Genomic DNA, 12,911 nt, shown 5'->3' on the forward strand with positions numbered 1-12,911 from the left:
GACCCTCCGCGCGGGCCGGGTTGGCCATGTGGTTTGCGCCAGCTCTTCGCCTCAGGAGCCGACGTCCCGGCGCCACTGTTGCCCCGCCCTCGCCGACCCCTCCCCCTCCCGTCGGAGCCCGTGCTTTGCGGCTCCTCAGAGGACTGGAAGACGCCAGAACACGTCCTGTCCTCAAGGCTGCGGGTTCACTCAGCCGAGTCGGTGCAGCCGAACGAGTTTGTTGCGTGATTTTCTTCCACTTCCCCAGTTGACGTTATTTGTCCAAGTGTTTGCCTGCCCTCATATTTCTTGCGGGACCAGTTTATTTTCACATATTGGTGAGCCGGGTCGCTTGTATTCAGTAGGGCTACTGAAATATCTTGTCAAGTCCAGGTATAAGTGAAAGGATTATTTTGGGAAACTAACTAAATTCGGCCCCAGTTAGAATATTTGACAGCCCGTGCTGGGATCTGAACACTGACTTTAGGGTTTGGTGTTGTATGGTTGTTTTCTCAGTACCCTGATTTAAAAGGCCACTTTTTTTCCTCCCGTTTTAGATAGTCAAGAGCCTTGGTTACAGCCGAGTTGTCCTACAGATTGGTAGAGGAACCGTGGTACCTGAACCATTCAGTACTGAATCATTTACTCTGGATGTTTACAGGTACAAGAATTCGTTAAAAGAAGACCTTCAACAAGCAGATCTTGTTATTAGTCACGCAGGTAAAGTGCCTTGGAATCTGTGTTGATTTTTTTTATAAGCAATAAATATTTGAACCTTCTTGAGTTAAAAATTACTACAGTAACTCATTGTAACTGTTGTGAATCTAATGATTATTTAAATGTAACAACTGGGAACTTTACTGGAAAGAATTATTTCTGAGTGAGACGGTGAATAAGAATCTTCTCAACGCAACTATTTTTTGTTTTTGGTGGGGGTTGATTTTGGTAACCTAACTTTACAGTCAGAAACCCTAAGTATCGAGGCAAAATGATTTACCAAGACATGTAATGAGGTATCAGAGTTGAGATTTGTATTTGGGCTTTTATTTGTTGGGAGCCTACTGGAGAAGTGTTCAGTCTGCAGATGTGTTGGGTTGATCTGAGAAATTGGTTTTATAGATTTTACATTTCTACTGTGAGTGGAATAAGTGCAGTCAAAAATATTCTTAATAGCCATCATTCTCTATGCTTTGGAAAACGATCTTGATTATCTAGTAATCAGACTTCCAGTGCCTTAAGAACTGCTTTTGGGTGGGGGTAACCAGAAGGCTGGAGGTTCAAATCCACCAAATCCTCGGAAGGAAAGTTGGGCAATCTACTTTCGTAGTGATACCGCCTTGGAAACCCAAGGAGGGGTCGCTATGAGTTGGATTCCACTCCACGGCAGTGAGTTTGGTTTTCAGTTTTTATTGTAATTTTGATTGCTGGATAAACGAGTCAGGAGTTTTTTTGTTCTTAATAAGTCTAAATAAGTTTTAGGAGAGGCAAATCATTAGAAATGGACATTACAGATTGATGATTTAAAATGTGTAGGATAATAGTTAACAGCTTTTGGCACTGTTCTCTGTGCTTTATACATTAATTCCTTTAATCCTCCCAAACAGTCTATGAATTTAAGTGCCATTAGTGTTCCTTTTTCAGATGAAGAAACTGAGACAGAGAGGTTAAGTAACTTGCCTGACCAAAAAGTGGTGGACAGATTTTTAATTAAGTCTTGTGTTGGAGTTTGTGTTTTTAGTTACTTAACCCCGTATAGTGTCTAAAATAGTCTATCAAAAAAGGATTTATCTACTTACTTAACAGTGTCCCGTCTCCCATTTAAAATATCTAAAGGATTTTAGATTTCAAAGTTGAATTGATCCTAATATTGTCTATGTGCATATTCATGGAGATCTGTTCGCCACTATTTTGGGATGCTCATTAACAAACTCATAAGGAATAGTCAGAGTTTTTTTATTGGTGTGGGTGGCACAGATGGTTACTGTTACAGATCTCTGCTAACTTAAAGGTTGGCAGTTAGAACCTACTGAGTGGCACGTAGTGTAAAGCAATCTCTTTCTGAAAAGATTAACCCGAACCCACTGCCATCTAGTAGAGTCAGACTCATAGCAACCCTTTAGGACAGAATCCTAAACTGCTCCACAGGGTTTCTAAGGTTGTAAATCTTCACTAAAATGGATTGCCTCATCTTTCTTCCATGGAGCAGCTGGTAGGTTCAAACTGCTGACCTTTTGGTTAGCAGCCAAATGCTTTAACTGCTATGCCACTGGAGCTCCTTTGTAAAGATTAGAGCCAAGAAAACCCTGTGGAGTTCTACTCAGCAGGTAGAGTCACCATGAGTCAGAATCCCTTCTAAGACAAGAGGTCCCCCCCCCACTACTGAAGGCTCTATTTTTCTACTTGTCTATGAAAGGTAGTGGAGCACTCTAGTGGCACTGTGGTTAAGATATCCATGGGCTGCTATCAGAAGGCTGGCAGTTCAAATCCACCAGCTGCTCCATGGAAAAAAGATGAGCCAGTCTGCTTCCATAGAGGTTTACAGCCTTGGAACCCCTGTGGGAGTCAGTATGAGTCAGAATTGACTCGGTAGCAGTGGGTTTGCTTTTTGGTCTGAATAAGGAGCTCTGGTGGCATAGTGGGTAAGACATTAGGGAGTTAACCAGAAAGTTAATGGTTCAAAACCTCCAGCTGCTCCATGGGAAGAAGATGAGGCAATCTCATTCGGTGAAGATTCACAATGTTGGAAACCCAGTGGGGTTCACTGTGAGTTGCATGGCAGTGGGTTGGGAAGCTTCATTTACAATATGCTGAACCTGAATCTTAGCTGGATTCAACACCATGGCCAGAGCATATGAGTAGAGGGCAAGTAGCAAAGCACTGAGTATTAGGCCATAATATTGTTACAGGTGATAAAGTAATGTGTTTTTCTAGCCGGTTTGTTAACACTTTTTTTTTTTTATTAAAATTGTGACTTGGGTGAAAGTTTACAGAGCAAATTCATCTTCCATACAGCAGTTCACATATACTTTGTTTCATGACATTGACTGTAATCTCCCACAGTGTAACAATTCTTCCCACTTCCTCCCCATAGCCACCTCTTCTCTGTGTCCTTCCCTCCCATGCATTCCTGCCTCCTGAGCTGTCCCCTGTGCATACACAGCCCTTCTATTCTCCCATGACTGATCTCTCCAAGGAGTATATCTACTTAATGTAAATGTGCAGCTCATATGCCTGTCTTTTTTTTTGGCTGGAAGCCACAGGAGTGGGTTCAATTCCAGACCTGAAGGGCAGTTTGGGGCCATAGTGTCAGGGGTTCCACCAGGCTCTATCAGACCAGCAAAGCTACCCCCCCTTTTTTTAAGATGATTTTGAGTCTGGTGGTGTAGTGCCTAAGGCATTTGACTGCTAACTAGCCACTCCTCAGAAGGAAGATTGGACAATCTACTTCTGTAGAGATACCACTGCAGAAACCCAAAGAGGGATTGCTATGAATCGAATTGACTCAGAGGCAGTAAGTTTGTTTGTTTTTTGCTTTATAGTTTGCCAACTAACTTTTGAGTTCTAGCTTTAAAGAATGGTGGAGCACTTTAACTTTTTAAAAACTATATTAATAAATTTTGGTTTATTTTTGTAGGTGCAGGAAGCTGTTTGGAGACTCTAGAAAAAGGAAAGCCACTTGTGGTGGTTATAAATGAAAAATTGATGAACAATCATCAGTTGGAATTGGCAAAGCAGCTACACAAGGAGGGGCATCTCTTCTACTGTACCTGCAGGTATACTACAGATTGATTATTTGACTGACCTTTTCTTATTTCTTCCCTAGCCATTTTTCTTACCTACTTACCTAACCTCTCTCTTCTGCTTCTTACTTTCTCCCACCTATGAGGCATACTTTGATTTTTTTCACCTATAAAACCTTCTCATTTATTTTCCACTTTGGTTGTGGTTTGTGTGCTGTACTACTTTATGTATCTGTGGTTATTTCTTTATACATGATCTAAATGTGTGTGTGTGTGTGTGTGCGCGCACGTACATACATATATGTGCATAAGTCCTCAGGAATATTTTTTAGTTCATTAGACTTTAATTATTCAAGGAAGGCATTTGCTTATTTTTAATGACAATTTTGCCTTCTATAAATCACTGGAATCCCTAAATTACATTTTCTCATGTATTTATTCAGCTATACGTAATATGGGCCAGGTACCGTTTTAGGTGCTGAGGATACAGTGGTAAACAAAACATAAGGTCCTTCCTGTCAATCTAGTAAGGAGCTGTAGTTAAAACATTAGGCTGCTGACCAAAAGGTTGGCAGTTTGAACCCACTGTCCACTCGCAGGGGAAAGATGAAGCAATTTGCTTGTGAAAAGATGTACAGCCTTGGAAAGTCTAAGGGCCGTTCTACCCTGTCCTAAAAGGTCGCTTGAGTCAAAATCAGCTTGATAGAATTGGGGTTTGGTTTTGGTTCTCATTCTAGTGATAGGAGATGGACACTGAACAAATTCACAAGTAAATGATCAAGGTGATTTCCTATGGTGAACTGTGCTATGAAGACAGTAAGACAAGGTGATAATGATAGCTGGAGTGAAGAATAAGTAGATAAGATGAGCAGGGAAGGGAGACGGGGCAGATAACATTTGAACTGAGACTTAAATGACAAGGAGGAGCCAGTCCTGTGAAGCTCTAGAGGGAAAGGAAACAGCAGCTAGCTACAAAGGCCCAAAATTAGGAATAAGGAGCTATGGTGGCATAGTGGTTAAAAAATTCGTCTGCTAACCAAAGGGTTGGCAGTTTGAACCCACCAGCTACTCTGCAGGAGAAAGATGAGGCAGTCTGCTTCCATAAAGATTTACAGCCTTGGAAAACCCTATGGGGGCAGTTCTACTCTGTCCTAAAGGCTCCCTATGAGTCAGAATTGATTCATGGCAGTGTGTAAGTTAGGAATGGGTTTGGAGTTATATTTGTTTGAAGATGAGAGGGAAGGTTGAAGTGGTAGGTGCATAGTGATCAAGAGAGGTTAGTACAAGATGAGGCTGGATGGGGATCGCTTATGTAAGAGTTTTGATTTGATTTTGTGTTCAGTGAGAAGCCATGGGAGTATTTTAAGCAGAGAAATTACTTTCTGATAAGCAGTATTATTTTCTAGAAGTATATTAAAATTCAACAAGAAGTGATCAACATTACAGTAGAAGGATGAAGAAAATTGCTGGTTTGTTTGCCATTAGTCCTTTAAAACATTAGATGTTGCAAAATGGCCAGGTCAGTAATACCCAATTGTTTAAAATCTATCATAATTTGATGTTTTAAAAAATAAATACCTTATGGAAATACTGTAAAAAGTATATTTTATGTTACAGTAAATTGAAATTAATACTAAAATAGAAAATAAAACCTAGAAGAAACTGGCTAAAATGTAATAAGCTTTTCTTTTATTATTTCTGTCTCAGGCACTCAGTAAATTATTTATTAAGTAAGTAATATATTATGACTTTACTATGTGCCAGGCAACAATAAGCTCTGGTGCCATAATGGATAAGGCATTTGGCTACTAACCAGAAGGTCAGCAGTTCAAACCCACCAGCCACTCTGCGGAAGGAAGGAAGATGGGGCAGCCTACTTCCGTGGTGATACTGCCTCAGAAACCCAAGGTGGGGGGTCGCTATGAGTGGGGGCCAACTCGAGGGCACATAACAACAACAACATGTGCCAGGCACTGTAGCAGTGAATAAAACAAAGATCCCTGTTCTCATTGAGGGGAGACCGATTCCTTGATTGTTTCAGGAGCAATTGTTGGTCCTCATTCTTGTAGTGATGGAGGAGAAGGAATGTCAGGGTGGCTTTGTAATAATAGAAGCCAGTCTTTTGAAGTATTGTGAGTCAGGAGGCAGTAGATAATCAAAATTATTTAGGCTTCCAATACTTGTCCTAGCTGCCTGTGGGTAATTGAGATTGTTAGGGGTTAAAATAATTTTTTAAGAGGAATAACCTCTGGTCTTCCTAACTGGTTTATGCAAATCAGTTTTTCCAGAGACTTGATGAGTACTTTCGTTTTAAATATTAAATCGGCTTTGATTTTATGTCAGCACATAGAAAGGAATAACGGTGATTTCATAAACATAACATGACATTTTAACTTAGGTTGAAAAAGAAGCTGTTCACTTTTTTACAATTTAAAAGTCTTACATTAATTTCGAGAAAGGCACATACATGAAAGCAGTAAGAATCAATAATTGGTTATATTTTCATTTTAATAAATCATTTATTTCCCTAAAATCTAAGCTGTGTGGTTGGTTGTATGTCTTTACTAATTTAAGTGACTAGTTTAATTAAATTTATGAAGTAGTACTTTTATATTGTAGTTTAGAACCTTTCTGAGATAAATGGTGATTATATATTGATTAATTACATATAGATTTTGACAGTAAATTAGCAGAAAATGTTATGTCACAATCATAATCTTCATATCTGACCTAGTAGTCTCCCCACCTTATTTTTCTTACCTGGTAGCCTGATGTCATTTATTCCTTTTTCATAAATTAATTTTGCTTTAATTTATATGTTCCCAGTTCCTGAGTAGAAGTATAAAGCCATGTGAACACATCTTTCATGAAATAATACTTGTGAAGTATTTCAATCGATAGAAGTATCTATTGAATGAATACTGGTATTATGACTACTCTTTGCTTTGCTTTAGTAATCTTTTCAAGTGTGTATATCTGTATCAAAGTACATTTAAAAATTCACATGTATAGTTTGGAAAGCAACACTATATTCTTAGAAGTTAGATTCAGTCCTCAATTGGGCAGCAGATGAATTACAGAATTTTTTCCCATGTTACCTAATATTTTTCTTCTTTTGTTTTAGCATGCTTCCTGGGCTGTTACAGTCAATGGACTTATCAACACTGAAATGTTTTCCTCCTGGCCAGCCAGAAAATTTTTCTGCATTTTTGGATAAAGTTGTTGGATTACAAAAATAAACACTAAACTCTCAACATTTTTAAAACACCCCCAAATCCAACCTATGGGATGTGATTAAATCAAATTAAGTATATAATATACATTTGCAAAATAATATAAATTAATAAACTCCTCCATCTATAGAATGTACAGAAAATTTTATGGTGTGACTATTTGCATTTGGGTCCAAATCCTAACTTGCAGTTTAGTAAACTTGCTAGATTTCATTTAGCTTCATATTTCAGTAAACCAGATATAGAGTAGGTGACTAGTTTAATTAAATTTACATATTTTATCCTAGAATCCCAGATACATTTGGAATCACGAAAAAATGAGATTTGAAAACTTCTTAAGATGAAGTGATTTGGCAAGAACTAGAAATGTAGTCAGTTTGATGTTTGTTAGAATAAAAAGTGAAACAGTAACTTTTAAAAATTTTTGTATGTGAGTTAGCATCTTTAGCTTCATAATCTAAGGAACCAAATTAAGAAAAAAAATGATAGACTGTGCTCTGAGAAATAAAAGGCTCAATAATTGCCTAAAAAAGATTAACTCTGGAGGCAGATTTTCTGTTGGAGAAGCCACTTTCATCCTGAAGGATAGAGTGGAGTGGGTGTGTGCACTTTTTTCTCTGAAATGTAAAGTAGCAAAATATTCCCCAGTGTTGGAGCTTTAGTGATTGAGAAGAAGAAATCAAAAGGACTTTTGCCAGTAGGATTACTGTTACTTTTTAGGACCACCCCCCATATAGGTATTGTATTGCTATATTACTGTAACAATTATTTATAATGAATGTGCTTAAATTCGTTTTACATATAAGTAAGAAATGATTTGATACGGTTAATGTCTTAAATAGTCATTTTGAAATTCTCAGGATAACTCAAAATAGATACATTATGGAATTCATCCTAATTAAGTAGTCTTGAGACCTTTGAAAATACCTGAGTTTACCCCTAAATGTCCATAGTTTTCTGGTTGTTGTTGTTGTTATGTGCCGTCGAGTCGACCCCAACTCATAGCGACCCCTCCTTGGGTTTCTGAGGCAGTATCACTACGGAAGTAGGATTGCCCAACCTTCCTTCCGAGGAGTGGCTGGAGTTTTCTGGTAGAAAGTTTAATTTATCTATAAAAATAGAACATTCATTAGGAAGATCTACCTTCCATTAAAATTCTATCCCAGTATGTTGAATGTTCTAAACATTTTCCTTGGGATGCATTATATAGTGTTTGTAGATTTATTTCCCTGATTGTGTTTTACTTAGGGTAATATTAAGATACAGTCTTACTAATAATAGAAGGTGGTGGCTGAGGAGTGCTCTGGGTAGCAGAAGGAATCCAACTTGGATAAAATTTTTGCTGAGAATAATCTAAAAAGTGAGTAATTTATATATAGTTGAGAATTCACAGTGTCATAATTGCATATTAACCTAGATTTCATCATGTCATCTGGTGGAGGGTTGAACTAATGTTAATTGTGTGTAGTAACATCTCTGACTACACTTTTGTGAAACTGTATATGACTGGTGGGGTTCTAAATCAAAGAATACTTTAGAATCATAGAATCATTTTGAGTTGAGGAGGATCCTCAAGATTATATAGTCCAATTTCATTGTTTTCTGGATGAGGAAAAAGGACAGAAGTTAGGACTTGCCCAAAATAATAGCTATTGGCAGAGTTCCCAATAGAAACAACTATTTTACTCTCAGTCCTGTGCTCTTTACCATACCAAAATATATGTTGTGAACTTTTTGATTCTTTATAATTATTTGCCTAATATTTATTTTACTTAAATCCCTTCCAAGGACAGTTTTGTTTATTTTCAGAATTTGTTTAATTCATTTCACTTACTATGTTTTCCTTTCAAACCTAGAAACCCATGATTCCACTGCAAAATGCTATGGATGGGATTGGTAGTTAGATTGAATGAAAACGTTAAGACAAAGAATTGTACAATTTTAGAGTTGGGAGAGACCTTAAATACCTACCCTAATCACTCATTTTATAGGTGATGAAACAAGCCAAGTTCACATCTTATTTTGTCCTTATGAAAAAAAAGTTGCTCAATAAAGTTAAATTTGTTTGGTGTCATTATATCACTGATAACCGCTTCAGGTTCTTAAAATCAATAAGTGGAATGCAATTTATTTAGCAGTTTTCTATTAGAGGGCAAGGAAGCAAAAGAGGTTTATTATTTGGGGAAATTCACAAATGATAGGTTCAGGAATGGACAGATAATAAGGTAATAATGAAAAGTTATGTCTAGGATGACCTTGGGAGGTGAGCATTTTAGATGAAGTATGTTTACCATTTGAGAGGGAAGATAAGAGATAGAAGGTTTTGATGGTAAAATAGTGTAACCAGTGAACATGACATGGGGCTTGGGGACATTTGAAAATAGTCATCTCTAAAAGTATTAGCAAGTATGATTTGTACATACCTTAGAACACTAATTAGTATACTTTTAAAAGCAAATCATTCACAGGACAACAAAAAACTGTTCTATATTACTTCTTTGATTAGGAAATGTTCTGCAAGGCTAAAAATCATGAGTGACTAGAAGTAAGGTGTTCCCCCCCATGGCCCTTTGTTATGCTATGGAAGAATGATGACTGTCTATGGGGCAGTTCTACTCTGTCCTGTAGGGTCGCTGTGAGTCAGAATCAACTTGATAGCAATGGGTTTGGTTGGGGTTAATTATGGTATGAGTACCTAAGTGATCCCTCTGATTCATAATACAAGAGTTTCAGAGATGATAAAAAAAATCTACATACTGACTGGACAAATTACTAGAAGTCAGTTTTTGGAAGAGATTAGAATGGGTGGTCATGATTGCCATGTGGTGATAAATTTTCTGCTCTTCAACTGGTACCATTATTTTCACAGGTACAGAGTAAAAAATGACTTGTTTCAGTTAACAAATGTTGAGTGTTTTGTATGTGTCAGGTATTTGTCAAAGCATTTTACATTTTGCAGGTAATTTAATCTCTGTGAAATAGTTATAATTGTCCCATTTTGCAAATGAGGAAAGTTAGTTTAGGACATAATCTAAAAGAGTTTTATGCCACTTAAGTATATAAGAGATGGTCTGGTAGTTGTAATTGGAACACTGAAATCTAGGATATTTTAATTGTTTGTGAGACAGTATTTGAAATAGGACTATCCCAAGAAATTTTGATTGTATGACAGCTACAGGTATATAACTTATTTTTAGCTTTTACATTGGTGTTAAAAGCATACTGATTGCTACTCATAGAATCTGTGTGGAGCAACCCAAAGTTGCAAGTTACTTGCTGGCTCTTTTGTTTTCTCCTTAAATATTTATGTTCTAGAGTTCTATTTTTGATCCTTTTTATATACATCTTGGTATGATAATCACTTCCAGAGCTGTTACTACTGCTGACTCCCCTATCTTTATCTCTTAACTCTGATTTGAGCTGACTGGTATTTTAGTTGCGTGTTGTCCATGTCGAGGAGCTCTGGTTCTGGTAGCACAGTACCTAAGGCATCTGACTGCTAACCAGAAGGTTGGCGGTTCAAACCCACCCGACACTCCGCAAAAGCAAGACTGGGCAGTGAGGGTCACTATGAGTTGGAATAAATTTGTGGCAGTGGGTTTGGTTTTGGTTTTCATTGGTCATGTCTGTCTGTTTATTCTGTTGTTAGGTACCATTAAGTTCACGCTGACTCATAGCAACCCTATGTACAATAGTCCTATGCTGGCCTCACAATACTTGATATACCTCAGCCCATCGTTGCACCCACTGTCAGTCCATCTTGTTGAGGGCCTTCCCCTTTTTCCTTGACCCTTCACTTTACCAAGCACGATGGCCTTCTGACCACATGACCAAAGTAGGTGAGATGAAGTCTGGCCATTCTCTCTTCCAAGGAGCATATACTGTCTTCCATACTCATTGTCCAGCTTTGACTTGCATATGAGGGAATTGAAAATATCTTGGCTTGAGTCAGTCGCAGCTTAGTCTTCAAAGAGACATCTTTGCTCTTCAGCACTTGAAAGAGGTCTTTGGCAGCAGATTTGCCCACTGCAATACGTGTTCTGATGTCTTGACTGGTGCTTCCACTGGTATTGATTGTGGAACCATGTAATAGGAAATCTTTGATAACATCAAACTTTTCTCCATTTATCATCATGCTCCTTATTGTTGGTCTCTATGTGAGGATTTTTGTTTTCTTTATGTTGAGATGTAATACTGCAGAAGGTAGTCTTTAATCTTCATCAGTAAGTGCTTCAAGTTATCTGCACCTTTAGCAAGTGAGGTTGTGTATGTGCATATCACAAGTTGTTAATAAGTCTTCCTCTAATCCTGATGCCATGTTCCTCTTCATATAGTCCAGCTTTTCAGAATATTTGTTCAGCCTACAGATTGAAGAAGTATGATGAAAGGATACAACCGTGACACACTCCCTTCCTGATTTTAAACCATGCAGTGTCCCCTTGTTCTGTTCAAATGACAGCCTCCTGATCTAAGCACAGGTTCCTCTTGAGTATAATCAAGTGTTCTGGAATTCCCATTCTTTTCAATGTTATCCATAATTTGTTATGATCCACACAATCAAATGCTTTTGCATAGTCAATAAAACACAAGTAAACATCTTTCTGGTGTTCTTTGCCTTTAAATGAGATCCATCTGACATCAGCAATGATGGCTTTGTTCCATGTCCTCTTCTGAATCCAGCTTGCATTTCTGGAAGTTCCCTGTCAATGTACTTCTGCAACCATTTTTGAATTATCTTCAACAAAATTTTAGTTCTGTGTGATGGTAATGATATTGTTTGATAATTTTTGCATTCTCTTGGTTCACCTTTCTTTGGAATGGGTATGGATATGGATCTCTTCCAGTCATTTGGCCAGGTAGCTGTCTTCCAAATTACCTGGCATAGACAAATACGTGCCTCCAAGGTGGCATTGGTTCAAACATCTCAGTGGGTATTCCATCAGTTCCTGGAACCTTTTTTTTTTCTTTGTAGCCAATTCCTTCAGTACAGCTTTACCTTCTTCCATTGATTGATACCTTTGGTTCTTGATCATATGCCACCTCCTAAAATACTTGAACATTGACCAATTCTTTTCGGTACAGTGATTGTGTATTCTTTCATCATTACTTGATGCTTCCCATCATTTCAGTGTTTTGCTGATGGAATCTTTCAGTATTGCAACTTGAGGCTTGAATTTTTTCCTCAGTTGTTTTGCCTTGAGAAATGTGAAGTGTGTTCTTCCCTGTGCTTTTCTAACTTCAGGCTTTCCACATTTCATTATAATAATTGACTTTGTCTTCTTGAACTGCTCTTTGAAATCTGTTCTGCTCTTTTATGTTGTTCTTTCTTCCATACGCTTTAATTACTCTCCATTCAAGAACAAGTTTCAGAGTCTCTTCTGACATCCATTTTGGTCTTTTCTCCCTTTCTTGCCTTTTTAATGACCTTTTTCTTCCATGTATGATGTTCTTGGTGTCATCCCACAACTCCTGGTTTTCTGTCATTGGTGTTCAGTGGGTCTAATCTGTTTCTCAGTCTGAATTCAGGTGGAATGTAATCAAGGTCATATTTTGGCTTTTGTGGACTTGTTTTAATTTTCTTCAGCTTCAACTTGAACTTGTATAAGCACAATTGATGATCTGTTCCAGAGTTAGCTCCTGGCCTTGTTTTGGCTGAAGATGGTGACCTTCTCCATCATCTCTTTCCACAGATGTAGTTGGTCTGATTCCTGTGTATTCCATCAGCAAGGTCCATGTGAGTAGCTGCCGATTATGTTATTGAAAAATGATATTTGCATTGAATAAGTCATTGGTCTTGTAAAACTCTTGTCATGCAATATCTGATGTCATCTCTATTACCAAAGCAGTAATTTCCCACTACCAGTGCTTCTTTATTTCCAACTTTTGCATTCCAATCACCAGTAATAATCAGTAAATCTTGAGGGTATGTTTGGACAATTTCAGACTGCAGAAGTTGATA

At 37.8% G+C, this 12,911-nt stretch overlaps 1 protein-coding gene across 1 annotated transcript in view; it reads left to right on the plus strand.

The window, feature by feature from the left end:
• The first annotated feature begins 548 nt into the window (after positions 1 to 548).
• ALG13 (ALG13 UDP-N-acetylglucosaminyltransferase subunit) overlaps positions 549 to 12,911 on the plus strand; it is an 82,676-nt gene continuing 70,313 nt past the window's right edge. Inside the window, 2 exon segments of the mRNA XM_042782982.1 lie at positions 549 to 699; positions 3,614 to 3,752. Of these exon segments, the coding sequence (XP_042638916.1) occupies positions 3,682 to 3,752 (71 nt within the window). The 5' untranslated portion in view covers positions 549 to 699; positions 3,614 to 3,681.

The sequence above is a fragment of the Orycteropus afer genome, unplaced genomic scaffold, assembly GCF_000298275.1.
Source record: "Orycteropus afer afer isolate SDZICR_OR568_19922 unplaced genomic scaffold, OryAfe1.0 scaffold00549, whole genome shotgun sequence".
In the NCBI taxonomy this organism is placed as follows: Eukaryota; Metazoa; Chordata; class Mammalia; order Tubulidentata; family Orycteropodidae; genus Orycteropus; species Orycteropus afer.